This window comes from Pelobates fuscus, chromosome 4 (assembly GCF_036172605.1).
Source record: "Pelobates fuscus isolate aPelFus1 chromosome 4, aPelFus1.pri, whole genome shotgun sequence".
Classification (NCBI taxonomy): Eukaryota; Metazoa; Chordata; class Amphibia; order Anura; family Pelobatidae; genus Pelobates; species Pelobates fuscus.
In genome coordinates, this window is record NC_086320.1 from 388,293,065 (window position 1) to 388,311,665 (window position 18,601).

At 46.4% G+C, this 18,601-nt stretch overlaps 1 protein-coding gene across 1 annotated transcript in view; it reads left to right on the forward strand.

Moving 5' to 3' along the window:
* KCNH2 (potassium voltage-gated channel subfamily H member 2) overlaps positions 1-18,601 on the forward strand; it is a 347,866-nt gene that overhangs the window by 264,846 nt on the left and 64,419 nt on the right. The window contains exon 6 of the mRNA XM_063452917.1: positions 752-1,177. Coding sequence (XP_063308987.1) covers positions 752-1,177 — 426 coding nt within the window. The remainder of the gene's footprint in view (positions 1-751; positions 1,178-18,601) is intronic.

An 18,601-nucleotide genomic window follows, 5' to 3' on the forward strand; every position in this document is an offset into this window, starting at 1 on the left:
CTCAGGTGGGATGGAATAATGTCTCAGGTGGGATGGAGCTATGTCTCAGGAGGGATGGAATAATGTCTCAGGTGGGATGGAGCAATGTCTCAGGTGGGATGGAATAATGTCTCAGGTGGGATGGAGTAATGTCTCAGGAGGGATGGAGCAATGTCTCAGGTGGGATGGAGCAATGTCTCAGGAGGGATGGAGTAATGTCGCAGGTGGGATGGAATAATGTCTCAGGTGGGATGGAGCTATGTCTCAGGTGGGATGGAGCAATGTCTCAGGTGGGATGGAGCAATGTCTCAGGTGGGATGGAGCAATGTCACAGGAGGGATGGAGCTATGTCTCAGGTAGGATGGAGCTATGACTCAGGTGGGATGGAGCAATGACTCAGGAGAGATGGGGTAATGTTTGAGGTCAGATGGGCAATCGTTCAGGTGGAATGGGGTAATGTCTCAGGGGAGATGGGGTAATGTGGAATGGAATTATTTGTCAGGAGAGATAGGGTAATATTTCAGGTGGGATGGAATTATGTCTCAGGGGAGATGGGCAATGACATCAGATGGGCAATCTTTCAGGTGGAATGGGGTATTGTCTCAGGTGAGATGGGGTAATATTTCAGGTGGGATGGAGTTATGTCTCAGGTGGGATGGAGTTATGACTGGAAATGAGCCCAATATCAGACTCCAGTCCTAAAGTTATTTTGTACCTGGGAATGCTCGTATTTTTTGTGAATGATAATACATTTATATCGCTGTCCACACAGGTCCTGTCACTGGGAGCAGACGTCCTGCCTGAATACAAGCTTCAGGCCCCTCGAATTCACAAATGGACAATTCTCCATTACAGTCCATTTAAGGCTGTCTGGGACTGGTTAATTCTGCTGCTTGTTATTTACACGGCCATATTCACTCCCTACTCGGCCGCTTTCCTACTGAACGACCAAGAGGAGCAAGACAAGGAAAACTGTGGCTACTCCTGTAACCCGCTGAGTGTGGTGGACTTAATGGTGGACATAATGTTTATCATTGACATTCTCATCAATTTCCGCACAACATATGTTAACTCCAATGAAGAGGTTGTCAGCCACCCGGGAAAAATTGCTATCCATTACTTTAAAGGCTGGTTCCTTATTGACATGGTAGCTGCAATACCCTTTGATCTTTTGATATTTGGCTCGGGATCTGAGGAGGTAAGCAATGTGTACTTTGTTTGTGGTTGTAACACGGGCTCTAATGTTTGCATGATTCACGCGTCCTTGCTGTAGCTTACACACAAAAAAAATCACACAAGGCTGGGATGGATTAGTGAAAAGGACATGTCTCTTCCATCCCCTTTATGCTCAGATATTACAGGTACAGACCGTTACAAGTGAGGGGTCCTGCTCAGATATTACAGGTACAGACAGTTACAGGTGAGGGGTCCCTGCTCAGATATTACAGGTACAGACAGTTACAGGTGAGGGGTCCGTGCTCAGATATTACAGGTACAGACAGTTACAGGTGAGGGGTCTCTGCTCAGATATTACAGATACAGACAGTTACAGGTGAGGGGTCCCTGCTCAGATATTACAGGTACAGACAGTTACAGGTAAGGAGCCCTGCTCAGATATTACAGGTTCAGACAGTTACAGGTGAGGTGTCTCTGCTCAGATATTACAGGTTCAGACAGTTACAGGTGAGTGGTCCCTGCTCAGATATTACAGGTACAGACAGTTACAGGTGAGGGGTCCCTGCTCAGATATTACAGATACAGATAGTTACAGGTGAGGGGTCCCTGCTCAGATATTACAGGTACAGACAGTTACAGGTAAGGAGCCCTGCTCAGATATTACAGGTACAGACAGTTACAGGTGAGGATCCCTGCTCAGATATTACAGGTACAGACAGTTACAGGTAAGGAGCCCTGCTCAGATATTACAGGTACAGACAGTTACAGGTGAGGGGTCCCTGCTCAGATATTACAGGTACAGACAGTTACAGGTGAGGGGTCCATGCTCAGATATTACAGGTACAGACAGTTACAGGTGAGGGGTCCATGCTCAGATATTACAGGTACAGACAGTTACAGGTGAGGGGTCCCTGCTCAGATATTACAGGTACAGACAGTTACAGGTGAGGGGTCCCTGCTCAGATATTACAGATACAGACAGTTACAGGTGAGGGGTCCCTGCTCAGATATTACAGATACAGACAGTTACAGGTGAGGGGTCCCTGCTCAGATATTACAGGTACAGACAGTTACAGGTGAGGGGTCCCTGCTCAGATATTACGGATACAGACAGTTACAGGTGAGGAGCCCTGCTCAGATATTACCGATACAGACAGTTACAGGTGAGGGGTCCCTGCTCAGATATTACAGATACAGACAGTTACAGGTGAGGGGTCCCTGCTCAGATATTACAGGTACAGACAGTTACAGGTGAGGGGTCCCTGCTCAGATATTACAGATACAGACAGTTACAGGTGTGGGGTCCCTGCTCAGATATTACAGATACAGACAGTTACAGGTGAGTGGTCCCTGCTCAGATATTACAGGTACAGACAGTTATAGGTGTGGGGTCCCTGCTCAGATATTACAGATACAGACAGTTACAGGTGTGGGGTCCATGCTCAGATATTACAGGTACAGACAGTTACAGGTGAGGGGTCCCTGCTCAGATATTACAGATACAGACAGTTACAGGTGTGGGGTCCCTGCTCAGATATTACAGATACAGACAGTTACAGGTGAGTGGTCCCTGCTCAGATATTACAGGTACAGACAGTTACAGGTGAGGGGTCTCTGCTCAGATATTACAGATACAGACAGTTACAGGTGTGGGGTCCCTGCTCAGATATTACAGGTACAGACAGTTACAGGTGAGGGGTCCCTGCTCAGATATTACAGGTACAGACAGTTACAGGTGAGGGGTCCCTGCTCAGATATTACAGGTACAGACAGTTACAGGTGTGGGGTCCCTGCTCAGATATTACAGGTACAGACAGTTACAGGTGAGGGGTCCCTGCTCAGATATTACAGGAACAGACAGTTACAGGTGAGGGGTCCCTGCTCAGATATTACAGGTACAGACAGTTACAGGTGTGGGGTCCCTGCTCAGATATTACAGGTACAGACAGTTACAGGTGAGCGGTCCCTGCTCAGATATTACAGGTACAGACAGTTACAGGTGAGGGGTCCCTGCTCAGATATTACAGGTACAGACAGTTACAGGTGAGGGGTCCGTGCTCAGATATTACAGGTACAGACAGTTACAGGTGAGCGGTCCCTGCTCAGATATTACCGATACAGACAGTTACAGGTGAGTGGTCCCTGCTCAGATATTACAGGTACAGACAGTTACAGGTGTGGGGTCCCTGCTCAGATATTACAGATACAGACAGTTACAGGTGTGGGGTCCATGCTCAGATATTACAGGTACAGACAGTTACAGGTGAGGGGTCCCTGCTCAGATATTACATATACAGACAGTTACAGGTGTGGGGTCCCTGCTCAGATATTACAGATACATACAGTTACAGGTGAGGGGTCCCTGCTCAGATATTACAGATACAGACAGTTACAGGTGAGGGGTCCGTGCTCAGATATTACCGATATAGACAGTTACAGGTGAGGGGTCCCTGCTCAGATATTACAGATACAGACAGTTACAGGTGAGGGGTCCATGCTCAGATATTACAGATACAGACAGTTACAGGTGAGGGGTCCCTGCTCAGATATTACAGATACAGACAGTTACAGGTGTGGGGTCCCTGTTCAGATATTACAGGTACAGACAGTTACAGGTGAGGGGTCCCTGCTCCGATATTACAGATACAGACAGTTACAGGTGAGGGGTCCATGCTCAGATATTACAGGTACAGACAGTTACAGGTGAGGGGTCCCTGCTCAGATATTACAGATACAGACAGTTACAGGTGAGGGGTCCCTGCTCAGATATTACAGGTACAGACAGTTACAGGTGAGGGGTCCCTGCTCAGATATTACAGATACAGACAGTTACAGGTGAGGGGTCCCTGCTCAGATATTACAGATACAGACAGTTACAGGTGAGGGGTCCATGCTCAGATATTACAGGTACAGACAGTTACAGGTGAGGGGTCCCTGCTCAGATATTACCGATACAGACAGTTACAGGTGAGGGGTCCCTGCTCAGATATTACAGGTACAGACAGTTACAGGGAAGGAGCCCTGCTTAGATATTACAGATACAGACAGTTACAGGTGAGGAGTCTCTGCTCAGATATTACAGGTACAGACAGTTACAGGTGAGGGGTCCCTGCTCAGATATTACAGATACAGACAGTTACAGGTGAGGGGTCCCTGCTCAGATATTACAGATACAGACAGTTACAGGTGAGGGGTCCCTGCTCAGATATTAGAGGTACAGACAGTTACAGGTGAGGGGTCCCTGCTCAGATATTACAGGTACAGACAGTTACAGGTGAGGGGTCCCTGCTCAGATATTACAGGTACATTCAGTTACAGGTGAGGGGTCCCTGCTCAGATATTACAGGTACAGACAGTTACAGGTAAGGTGTCTCTGCTCAGATATTAGAGGTACAGACAGTTACAGGTGAGGGGTCCCTGCTCAGATATTACAGATACAGACAGTTACAGGTGAGGGGTCCCTGCTCAGATATTACAGGTACAGACAGTTACAGGTGAGGGGTCCCTGCTCAGATATTACAGGTATAGACAGTTACAGGTGAGGGGTCCCTGCTCAGATATTACAGGTACAGACAGTTACAGGTGAGGGGTCCCTGCTCAGATATTACAGGTACAGACAGTTACAGGTGAGGTGTCTCTGCTCAGATATTACCGATATAGACAGTTACAGGTGAGGGGTCCCTGCTCAGATATTACAGATACAGACAGTTACAGGTGAGGGGTCCATGCTCAGATATTACAGATACAGACAGTTACAGGTGAGGGGTACCTGCTCAGATATTACAGGTACAGACAGTAACAGGTGAGGGGTCCCTGCTCAGATATTACAGATACAGACAGTTACAGGTGTGGGGTCCCTGCTCAGATATTACAGGTACAGACAGTTACAGGTGAGGGGTCCCTGCTCAGATATTACAGATACAGACAGTTACAGGTGAGGGGTCCATGCTCAGATATTACAGGTACAGACAGTTACAGGTGAGGGGTCCCTGCTCAGATATTACAGATACAGACAGTTACAGGTGAGGGGTCCCTGCTCAGATATTACAGGTACAGACAGTTACAGGTGAGGGGTCCCTGCTCAGATATTACAGATACAGACAGTTACAGGTGAGGGGTCCATGCTCAGATATTACAGGTACAGACAGTTACAGGTGAGGGGTCCCTGCTCAGATATTACAGGTACAGACAGTTACAGGGAAGGAGCCCTGCTCAGATATTACAGATACAGACAGTTACAGGTGAGGAGTCTCTGCTCAGATATTACAGGTACAGACAGTTACAGGTGAGGGGTCCCTGCTCAGATATTACAGATACAGACAGTTACAGGTGAGGGGTCCCTGCTCAGATATTACAGATACAGACAGTTACAGGTGAGGGGTCCCTGCTCAGATATTAGAGGTACAGACAGTTACAAGTGAGGGGTCCCTGCTCAGATATTACAGGTACAGACAGTTACAGGTGAGGGGTCCCTGCTAAGATATTACAGGTACAGACAGTTACAGGTGAGGGGTCCCTGCTCAGATATTACAGGTACAGACAGTTACAGGTAAGGTGTCTCTGCTCAGATATTAGAGGTACAGACAGTTACAGGTGAGGGGTCCCTGCTCAGATATTACAGATACAGACAGTTACAGGTGAGGGGTCCCTGCTCAGATATTACAGGTACAGACAGTTACAGGTGAGGGGTCCCTGCTCAGATATTAGAGGTACAGACAGTTACAGGTGAGGTGTCTCTGCTCAGATATTACAGGTACAGACAGTTACAGGTGAGGGGTCCCTGCTCAGATATTACAGATACAGACAGTTACAGGTGAGGTGTCTCTGCTCAGATATTACAGGTACAGACAGTTACAGGTGAGGCGTCCCTGCTCAGATATTACAGATACAGACAGTTACAGGTGAGGGGTCTCTGCTCAGATATTACAGGTACAGACCGTTACAGGTGTGGGGTCCCTGCTCAGATATTACAGGTACAGACAGTTACAGGTGAGGGTACCTGCTCAGATATTACAGGTACAGACAGTTACAGGTGAGGGATCCCTGCTCAGATATTACAGATACAGACAGTTACAGGTGAGGGGTCCCTGCTCAGATATTACAGATACAGACAGTTACAGGTGAGGGGTCCCTGCTCAGATATTACAGATACAGACAGTTACAGGTGAGGGGTCCCTGCTCAGATATTACAGATACAGACAGTTACAGGTGAGGGGTCCCTGCTCAGATATTACAGGTACAGACAGTTACAGGGAAGGAGCCCTGCTCAGATATTACAGGTACAGACAGTTACAGGTGAGGGTACCTGCTCAGATATTACAGGTACAGACAGTTACAGGTGAGGGGTCCCTGCTCAGATATTACAGATACAGACAGTTACAGGTGAGGGGTCACTGCTCAGATATTACAGGTACAGACAGTTACAGGTGAGGGGTCCCTGCTCAGATATTACAGATACAGACAGTTACAGGTGAGGGGTCCCTGCTCAGATATTACAGATACAGACAGTTACAGGTGAGGGGTCCCTGCTCAGATATTACAGGTACAGACAGTTACAGGTGAGGGGTCCCTGCTCAGATATTACAGATACAGACAGTTACAGGTGAGGTGTCTCTACTCAGATATTACAGGTACAGACAGTTACAGGTGAGGGGTCCCTGCTCAGATATTACAGATATAGACAGTTACAGGTGAGGTGTCTCTGCTCAGATATTACAGGTACAGACAGTTACAGGTGAGGGGTCCCTGCTCAGATATTACAGATACAGACAGTTACAGGTGAGGGGTCCCTGCTCAGATATTACAGGTACAGACCGTTACAGGTGTGGGGTCCCTGCTCAGATATTACAGGTACAGACAGTTACAGGTGAGGGTACCTGCTCAGATATTACAGGTACAGACAGTTACAGGTGAGGGGTCCCTGCTCAGATATTACAGATACAGACAGTTACAGGTGAGGGGTCCCTGCTCAGATATTACAGATACAGACAGTTACAGGTGAGGGGTCCCTGCTCAGATATTACAGATACAGACAGTTACAGGTGAGGGGTCCCTGCTCAGATATTACAGATACAGACAGTTACAGGTGAGGGGTCCCTGCTCAGATATTACAGGTACAGACAGTTACAGGGAAGGAGCCCTGCTCAGATATTACAGGTACAGACAGTTACAGGTGAGGGTACCTGCTCAGATATTACAGGTACAGACAGTTACAGGTGAGGGGTCCCTGCTCAGATATTACAGATACAGACAGTTACAGGTGAGAGGTCACTGCTCAGATATTACAGGTACAGACAGTTACAGGTGAGGGGTCCCTGCTCAGATATTACAGATACAGACAGTTACAGGTGAGGGGTCCCTGCTCAGATATTACAGATACAGACAGTTACAGGTGAGGGGTCCCTGCTCAGATATTACAGGTACAGACAGTTACAGGTGAGGGGTCCCTGCTCAGATATTAGAGGTACAGACAGTTACAGGTGAGGGGTCCCTGCTCAGATATTACAGGTACAGACAGTTACAGGTGAGGGGTCCCTGCTCAGATATTACAGGTACAGACAGTTACAGGTGAGGGGTCCCTGCTCAGATATTACAGGTACAGACAGTTACAGGTGAGGTGTCTCTGCTCAGATATTACAGGTACAGACAGTTACAGGTGAGGTGTCTCTGCTCAGATATTACAGGTACAGACAGTTACAGGTGAGGGGTCCCTGCTCAGATATTACAGATACAGACAGTTACAGGTGAGGTGTCTCTGCTCAGATATTACAGGTACAGACAGTTACAGGTGAGGGGTCCCTGCTCAGATATTACAGATACAGACAGTTACAGGTGAGGGGTCCCTGCTCAGATATTACAGGTACAGACCGTTACAGGTGTGGGGTCCCTGCTCAGATATTACAGGTACAGACAGTTACAGGTGAGGGTACCTGCTCAGATATTACAGGTACAGACAGTTACAGGTGAGGGGTCCCTGCTCAGATATTACAGATACAGACAGTTACAGGTGAGGGGTCCCTGCTCAGATATTACAGATACAGACAGTTACAGGTGAGGGGTCCCTGCTCAGATATTACAGATACAGACAGTTACAGGTGAGGGGTCCCTGCTCAGATATTACAGATACAGACAGTTACAGGTGAGGGGTCCCTGCTCAGATATTACAGGTACAGACAGTTACAGGGAAGGAGCCCTGCTCAGATATTACAGGTACAGACAGTTACAGGTGAGGGTACCTGCTCAGATATTACAGGTACAGACAGTTACAGGTGAGGGGTCCCTGCTCAGATATTACAGATACAGACAGTTACAGGTGAGGGGTCACTGCTCAGATATTACAGGTATAGACAGTTACAGGTGAGGGGTCCGTGCTCAGATATTACAGGTACAGACAGTTACAGGTGAGGGGTCCCTGCTCAGATATTACAGATACAGACAGTTACAGGTGAGGTATCACTGCTCAGACATTACAGATACAGACAGTTACAGGTGAGGGGTCACTGCTCAGATATTACAGGTACAGACAGTTACAGGTGAGGGGTCCGTGCTCAGATATTACAGGTACAGACAGTTACAGGTGAGGGGTCACTGCTCAGATATTACAGGTACAGACAGTTACAGGTGAGGGGTCCGTGCTCAGATATTACAGGTACAGACAGTTACAGGTGAGGGTCCCTGCTCAGATATTACAGATACAGACAGTTACAGGTGAGGGGTCCCTGCTCAGATATTACAGATACAGACAGTTACAGGTGAGGGGTCCCTGCTCAGATATTACAGGTACAGACAGTTACAGGTGAGGGGTCCGTGCTCAGATATTACAGGTACAGACAGTTACAGGTGAGGGTCCCTGCTCAGATATTACAGATACAGACAGTTACAGGTGAGGGGTCGCTGCTCAGATATTACAGATACAGACAGTTACAGGTGAGGGGTCCCTGCTCAGATATTACAGGTACAGACAGTTACAGGTGAGGGGTCCCTGCTCAGATATTACAGGTACAGACAGTTACAGGTGAGGGGTCCCTGCTCAGATATTACAGATACAGACAGTTACAGGTGAGGGGTCCCTGCTCAGATATTACAGATACAGACAGTTACAGGTGAGGGGTCCCTGCTCAGATATTACAGGTACAGACAGTTACAGGTGAGGGGTCCCTGCTCAGATATTACAGGTACAGACAGTTACAGGTGAGGGGTCCCTGCTCAGATATTACAGGTACAGACAGTTACAGGTGAGGGGTCCCTGCTCAGATATTACAGGTACAGACAGTTACAGGTGAGGGGTCCCTGCTCAGATATTACAGGTACAGACAGTTACAGGTGAGGTGTCTCTGCTCAGATATTACAGGTACAGACAGTTACAGGTGAGGTGTCTCTGCTCAGATATTACAGGTACAGACAGTTACAGGTGAGGGGTCCCTGCTAAGATATTACAGATACAGACAGTTACAGGTGAGGTGTCTCTGCTCAGATATTACAGGTACAGACAGTTACAGGTGAGGGGTCCCTGCTCAGATATTACAGATACAGACAGTTACAGGTGAGGTGTCTCTGCTCAGATATTACAGGTACAGACAGTTACAGGTGAGGGGTCCCTGCTCAGATATTACAGGTACAGACAGTTACAGGTGAGGGGTCCGTGCTCAGATATTACAGGTACAGACAGTTACAGGTGAGGGTCCCTGCTCAGATATTACAGATACAGACAGTTACAGGTGAGGGGTCCCTGCTCAGATATTACAGATACAGACAGTTACAGGTGAGGGGTCCCTGCTCAGATATTACAGGTACAGACAGTTACAGGTGAGGGGTCCCTGCTCAGATATTACAGATACAGACAGTTACAGGTGAGGGGTCCCTGCTCAGATATTACAGATACAGACAGTTACAGGTGAGGGGTCCCTGCTCAGATATTACAGATACAGACAGTTACAGGTGAGGGGTCCCTGCTCAGATATTACAGATACAGACAGTTACAGGTGAGGGGTCCCTGCTCAGACATTACAGGTACAGACAGTTACAGGTGAGGGGTCCCTGCTCAGATATTAGAGGTACAGACAGTTACAGGTGAGGGGTCCCTGCTCAGATATTACAGGTACAGACAGTTACAGGTGTGGGGTCCCTGCTCAGATATTACAGGTACAGACAGTTACAGGTGAGGGGTCCCTGCTCAGATATTACAGATACAGACAGTTACAGGTGAGGGGTCCCTGCTCAGATATTACAGATACAGACAGTTACAGGTGAGGGGTCCCTGCTCAGATATTACAGATACAGACAGTTACAGGCGAGGGGTCCCTGCTCAGATATTACAGATACAGACAGTTACAGGTGAGGGGTCCCTGCTCAGATATTACAGATACAGACAGTTACAGGTGAGGGGTCCCTGCTCAGACATTACAGGTACAGACAGTTACAGGTGAGGGGTCCCTGCTCAGATATTAGAGGTACAGACAGTTACAGGTGAGGGGTCCCTGCTCAGATATTACAGGTACAGACAGTTACAGGTGAGGGGTCCCTGCTCAGATATTACAGATACAGACAGTTACAGGTGAGGGGTCCCTGCTCAGATATTACAGATACAGACAGTTACAGGTGAGGGGTCCCTGCTCAGACATTACAGGTACAGACAGTTACAGGTGAGGGGTCCCTGCTCAGATATTAGAGGTACAGACAGTTACAGGTGAGGGGTCCCTGCTCAGATATTACAGGTACAGACAGTTACAGGTGTGGGGTCCCTGCTCAGATATTACAGGTACAGACAGTTACAGGTGAGGGGTCCCTGCTCAGATATTACAGATACAGACAGTTACAGGTGAGGGGTCCCTGCTCAGATATTACAGATACAGACAGTTACAGGTGAGGGGTCCCTGCTCAGATATTACAGATACAGACAGTTACAGGTGAGGGGTCCCTGCTCAGATATTACAGATACAGACAGTTACAGGTGAGGGGTCCCTGCTCAGATATTACAGATACAGACAGTTACATGTGAGGGGTCCCTGCTCAGACATTACAGGTACAGACAGTTACAGGTGAGGGGTCCCTGCTCAGATATTAGAGGTACAGACAGTTACAGGTGAGGGGTCCCTGCTCAGATATTACAGGTACAGACAGTTACAGGTGAGGGGTCCCTGCTCAGATATTACAGATACAGACAGTTACAGGTGAGGGGTCCCTGCTCAGATATTACAGGTACAGACAGTTACAGGTGAGGGGTCCGTGCTCAGATATTACAGATACAGACAGTTACAGGTGAGGGGTCCCTGCTCAGATATTACAGATACAGACAGTTACAGGTGAGGGGTGCCTGCTCAGATATTACACATACAGACAGTTACAGGTGAGGGGTCCTGCTCAGATATTACAGATACAGACAGTTACAGGTGAGGGGTCCCTGCTCAGACATTACAGGTACAGACAGTTACAGGTGAGGGGTCCCTGCTCAGATATTAGAGGTACAGACAGTTACAGGTGAGGGGTCCCTGCTCAGATATTACAGATACAGACAGTTACAGGTGAGGGGTCCCTGCTCAGACATTACAGGTACAGACAGTTACAGGTGAGGGGTCCCTGCTCAGATATTAGAGGTACAGACAGTTACAGGTGAGGGGTCCCTGCTCAGATATTACAGATACAGACAGTTACAGGTGTGGGGTCCCTGCTCAGATATTACAGGTACAGACAGTTACAGGTGAGGGGTCCCTGCTCAGATATTACAGATACAGACAGTTACAGGTGAGGGGTCCCTGCTCAGATATTACAGATACAGACAGTTACAGGTGAGGGGTCCCTGCTCAGATATTACAGATACAGACAGTTACAGGTGAGGGGTCCCTGCTCAGATATTAGAGGTACAGACAGTTACAGGTGAGGGGTCCCTGCTCAGATATTACAGGTACAGACAGTTACAGGTGTGGGGTCCCTGCTCAGATATTACAGGTACAGACAGTTACAGGTGAGGGGTCCCTGCTCAGATATTACAGATACAGACAGTTACAGGTGAGGGGTCCCTGCTCAGATATTACAGATACAGACAGTTACAGGTGAGGGGTCCCTGCTCAGATATTACAGATACAGACAGTTACAGGTGAGGGGTCCCTGCTCAGATATTACAGATACAGACAGTTACAGGTGAGGGGTCCCTGCTCAGATATTACAGATACAGACAGTTACATGTGAGGGGTCCCTGCTCAGACATTACAGGTACAGACAGTTACAGGTGAGGGGTCCCTGCTCAGATATTACAGGTATATACAGTTACAGGTGAGGGGTATTACAGATACAGACAGTTACAGGTTAGGGGTCCCTGCTCAGATATTACAGGTACAGACAGTTACAGGTGTGGGGTCCCTGCTCAGATATTACAGGTACAGACAGTTACAGGTGAGGGGTCCGTGCTCAGATATTACAGATACAGACAGTTACAGGTGAGGGGTCCCTGCTCAGATATTACAGATACAGACAGTTACAGGTGAGGTATCACTGCTCAGATATTACAGATACAGACAGGCAGAGGTGCGAGGCCCCTGCTGCAAGGTTGTGTAGGTGTTTATCATTTCTATAATTATTTCTACATTAATTATACATTCTAACATTTTTAGTTTGTTTTGCAGAATAACATACTGTGTTACATAAGTTATCAGGCGAGGTCATGTGTTACAAAGAGACGCAGAGTTTGGGGTTATTAAATGGCCATGGTCCCCTTTCTGATGGTGCGTGACATTGTGGGACAATAAGCGCATTGTCTGGCTTGGTTTTTGGCAACAAGATTTTCTTTAAATGCTGAGAATAAGCACTCAATGTTGACTGTGGACAAGATGAAAAACAGTAAATTAAAACAAGTCTTTCCAAGAATGGCAGTCTCAATCTTGGGCATAAATCCCTCAGAGCTCTTTGTCACTAAAACCTTGGGCTGGACGTCCCTGATGCTGCACCGCTATGTCACCTCAGTAAAGAGAGACGGCTTGTGGAGGTGTTTGGAGCCTTATTTACAGAGACTGTGGGCTTTTTGAGAGGACCGGCGGAGCTCAATCCAGCAGAGCTCCACCGCAATAATACTCCCAGTAATGTGTCTGAGTGTATAACAGAGCTCCACAGCAATAATGCTCCCAGTAATGTGCCTGAGTGTATAACAGAGCTCCACCGCAATAATACTCCCAGTAATGTGTCTGAGTGTATAACAGAGCTCCACAGCAATAATACTCCCAGTAATGTGTCTGAGTGTATAACAGAGCTCCACAGCAATAATACTCCCAGTAATGTGTCTGAGTGTATAACAGAGCTCCACAGCAATAATACTCCCAGTAATGTGTCTTTAAACTACAATAAATGTGTTTAGAAATCAGTCTGTGTAAATAAGAAACACAACCTCACTCACAAGCCTAGTATGAAAGGGTCTCTGTTTGTCCATTTGACCGGTATTGTATGTCTAAGTGCCATTTTAAGAAGTATATCAGCCTCATTGCTAGCCACACTGGCATTCACACCCCTCTAATGCCAGTGCCCCATAATAAGGTTTGAGACAAGAGAATTAGCAGGAGGGTACTGAGCAATCACTGCTACGGTTGCCTCCAGGCTGGCTGAAAGTTGGACCGTAGAAAGGATGCTCCTAGCGCTCACCAAAGGACCATCAGCACCGTAGACACCATAAACACTGCAGACTCCACGAACCGCCGCTGCTGGGCAGGGATCTCGCCGTCTGCTATCCACCCTGGACCTACGACCAGGCTCCAGGTTCCAGTAGGTGAACCTCTTCCTTCTGTAGAGCGAAGCAGGATCAGGAACAAGAGCTCTTGAGTAGCTAAGGGAGTATGAAGAGCATAGCAATCCCTGTAGTGATTATAGCTGTCCCCTACAAACACAGTCGAGGCTGCGAGTTAGAAGGTCAAGTAGTTCTGTTTAATAAGCACCAAAGGACTTTTTTTATGCAAGTTTTTACACAAAGTTACCGCCCACATGGTTTTGTGGAACAGCCAATCAAATACATAATAATACAGTGAGACACTCCCAGCAATTACACACAAACCCTCCCCTCTGCCTGTGATATAATTACTGTACACAATGGGTTAACTTAATTATCACAGGCATAGTTTCATACAATATCCATAACTCACAAAATATACATACAATCTCCATAAAAGTAATATCCATATTATGAATCAGCATACTCCAAATACAAATACACTCAAAAATCAGACAATTCCCTCCAGTGGTTAAAAAGTTAGGTGGAAGTCCTTTTTGACCTACCGCAAGCATGCCTTTCCTGCCCAAAAGAGTTCCATAGATTTGGGCTGTGCGGTCGGTCTATTTGACACTGAAAAATAACTAAGTCCCATTCGAATGCACGAACGGGGTACCGTTCGTGAAAATAGCTTAGTATAACTGTGCGTTCGAATCGTTGAACGCACTTCGTATTTAAGCCGAAGTGGAGAAGAAGGTAAGGGTCAGCGGTGTTCGTGCAAATGTGTAGCCAATTTTAGTTCCATGGATTTGACGGCACAAACCGCTGACCGCGATCGACTAAATAAAGATGGCTGCCGCCACGTGTTCGACTGTGCGAACGACGGCCACCCAGCGGTCGGCAATTAACCTGCGGTTAACCGCCAGCCTGGGAGGTAAATTGCCTGCACACTTCCACTTGCGTGTGTTCCGCCTGTTCAGTAATTGGTTCGGTAAGCCCCATTTACCGAACCAAGTGGGAAAAAGCCATGAACAAAGTATTTTAACAGTCTGGGGACACCGTCTTAAAGGGGCATTGTTGCCAAAAGTCGCAATATGCCCATATACAGTTTTTAAAGGGCCATACACTCCAGGGCCATAGTCATGAGGTAGGAGGCTGTCAATCAGGCTTCTTCATAAGCTAGGGGAACTGGGCAGTTTGTCATATAAGAAAAGTGGGAAAAAGCCATGAACAAAGTATTTTAACAGTCTGGGGACACAGTCTTAAAAGGGAATTGTTCCCAAAAGTCGCAATATGCCCATATACAGTTTTTAAAGGGCCATACACTCCAGGGCCATAGTCATGAGGCTGGCAATCAGGCTTCTTCATATGAGAAAACAGTGACATAAGGCATTTTGTAACAATCAACTTGGAAGACACAAGGATAATAAATCACTTTATTGATACTTTATTCATTTATCACCATCAAGACCCCAGAATGGATCTGTGGTGAACAGAACCGCGCCATGGGCTCCTGGAGGGGCCTGCTTGTCAGCCTCAGGACTATGGCCCACGCAATATGCCTAACACACTGGCTTTGTTTCTGTGGTTTGGGTTATATGGTTCGGGAACCGAACAGCCGCACAAACCAGAGACCACCAGGGTGCTTGTTAAGCCTAATTGTCAGTTTGTAACAATTTCCACCGCGGTGTTCTAGGTGTTCGTCTGGGTGGCCGCATTTTGTATGAACGACCTCGAGGTGGCGGCCATCTTGTTCCCGCGAACGCAGGCTCCGGTGTTTGGGCATCGATCTCCTGAAACTAAAATCGGACACGGAAACTCCCAAACACTGATGGACTTTCATAATTGCCTGCATTTGGTTCTATACCACTTAGAAGAGCACTGTTTCTGTGGAATCGTTCATCTGAAGGAGGGGAACAAGCTCCACAGTATGAATATTGAGTACGTTTGGTAGTTTGTTCGTTTTTAAACTACTGAACTTGACTGAACGTTAGCACTGATTTCATGGAACTGAATCATTGACTTCTATTGAAATCCCAAACCCCTGAACCGATCTGGGTGATTTTTGGATACGTTGGTCACACAGATCGGGGCTATCAGGGGATGTGACTTTTGTGGGATTTTCATGTGTTTTGGATGCACTTTTGAGGTATTGTTATATTGCATGTTTTCTGTACTGGGAGATAATTTAATTTAGATGTTTGCTTGCAACTAGTTTTCTCTCAGGTCCAGCGGGGAATGCCCCTGGAATGGGATTTAGGAAACCCCTTGCACGGGGAGTTGCATAAAAGGCTGTGTGTGAAAATAGATTTTTCCTTTTCAGGATCAAAGAAAATAGCAGCCATGCCTTCCCGTTTCCAAAAATATGGTTCACGCCAATCCGTACAAAACCAACTAAATGGCTACTGTGCCTAACTTAGGGTGGTCATCATGTTCCTCACACTTCAAAACTGGGCAGAAACAGTGATTTTGTGTAGTTTGTTTACTTGCTTACATAAAAAGTTTCCTTCTGAACTTCCGTCCGCTGTGACCATCAATGACCCCATGCGCCCTAAGGACAACTATGTGTGTATGATCTTGGTCTAAAGCAACCCTGCACATACCTGAATATCAGATATATCTAAAAAGAAAAAAAAATGTAAATTTCCACAAAGGTGCTGAGCATTTTTTTCTTTTTTTACAGAGCAGGTAGTGGATGCATGGAATAGCCTTCGAGCTGAAGCGGTAGAGGTTAACACAGTAAAGGAGTTAAAGCATGCGTGGGATAGGCATAAGGCTATCCTAACTATAAGATAAGGCCAGGGACTAATGAAAGTATTTAGAAAATTGGGCAGACTAGATGGGCCGAATGGTTCTTATCTGCCGTCACATTCTATGTTTGTACAATATTTTATTGCTTGTATTGGAATCTGAGGGGCTCTGAGTAAAGTTCAGATAAAACTTGCCGCCCTTGTGTATTCCTAGTATTTTGGATTTGCATGTTTCTAGCAGAGAGCAGAGGGTTAAAGGCACTGCCAGTGAGTATAGTATTATAGATTATAATATAGGCAGCACAGAATGGAACTCACATGTTACAGATCCACTTGCTGAGAGCAGGTGGAGGAATGCTCCTAGTGGCACGTCTGTGTTATAACATGCTCCATGGTATCTGCCCTAAGCAATTCTACCAGGTGTTTATATAGGGTGGTCACCAGTCATATCACTCCAAGTCAGCATTGCAGTCCATGCTATACCACTAGCCGATAGTTAAACTCATTATGCTTTTATCCAACAAGTACAGGAATGGATAAAATAGAATCAATATCACAATTGCTGCAGATTTTTACACTTAAGTGATAAATTTCCCATGAATTGTGGTTTCCGAAACAGTTAGTGAAGAGTTACTAAATATTAAAGTACCGTAATTATACTACCGTAATTATAATTATAATAACTGTGCCATACCGTTCTTCAACTGACAAATCCTTCTAGTTTGTATGTTTGTAATTAACGGCATTCTCATTACATGTCTGCATAAATTGTAATTATGTAAAACGTCCCGTGCTAATTCCAGGAATCATTTACGTGTGAGCTGTCTAAATGGGCAACGTTAACCAAGAGTTAACAACATATTAAGAAAAGGGGTCTCTGATACTAATTAGTGATTGGTTACTCCAGGCACCATGACCACTTCAGTCATTTGATATTCCAAGCAGATTTCTCCCACTTCAGACTTTGTTTTCTGTTCATCTGCCTTCTCAGCCCAGTCTCAGCATTGAGGTTTCATTTCTCTGTTTAGTGCATGGCTGAATGCTGCAGGATGGGCCGAGTCAAGCTTTACTCAGCACTCTGCAATCCCAGCTTCGTTAGGCGCTTTCTTCTGTGTCCCTGGACACTATGTGCATGTTCCCGTGTTCAGCGTACGCAGCTCTCTGACACACGCTGGCACTGACAGTCATTGGTGCTTCACCTGCTGCGCTCCAACTGTCTGTGCAAACCAATGGGATTATATGTGGCCAACTACTGTCTTCTCTCCGTTATCAAGAGAATTGTTTAGGAGCAGGTGGGAAAGGCTGGCAAGAGAAGACTCAGGCGCTATAATTTGTCTTCCTGCTCTCTGCTACGTTTTTGCAGAACAAGGAACAGAAAGATAAATTGGGAGAAAAGAGACACAAGGACATGGAAAAGAAGACCGATTAGAAACATGTAGGAGGAAGGTTCAACCACCGTGGCTTTAGGTAGACTTCAAATTAGCTTTAGGTAGACTTTAAAGGGACACTATGGTCACCTGAACAACTTTAGCTTAATGAAGCAGTTTTGGTGTATAGAACATGCCCCTGCAGCCTCACTGCTCAATCCTCTGCCATTTAGGAGTTAAATCCCTTTGTTTATGAACCCTAGTCACACCTCCCTGCAGGTGACTTGCACAGCCTTCCATAAACACTTCCTTTAAAGAGAGCCCTATTTAGGCTTTTTTATTGCAAGTTCTGTTTAATTAATATTTTCTTATCCCCCTGCTATGTTAATAGCTTGCTAGACCCTGCAAGAGCCTCCTGTATGTGATTAAAGTTCAATTTAGAGATTGAGATACAATTATTTAAGGTAAATTACATCTGTTTGAAAGTGAAACCAGTTTTTTTTCATGCAGGCTCTGTCAATCATAGCCAGGGGAGGTGTGGCTAGGGCTGCATAAACAGAAACAAAGTGATTTAACTCCTAAATGACAGTGAATTGAGCAGTGAAATTGCAGGGGAATGATCTATACACTAAAACTGCTTTATT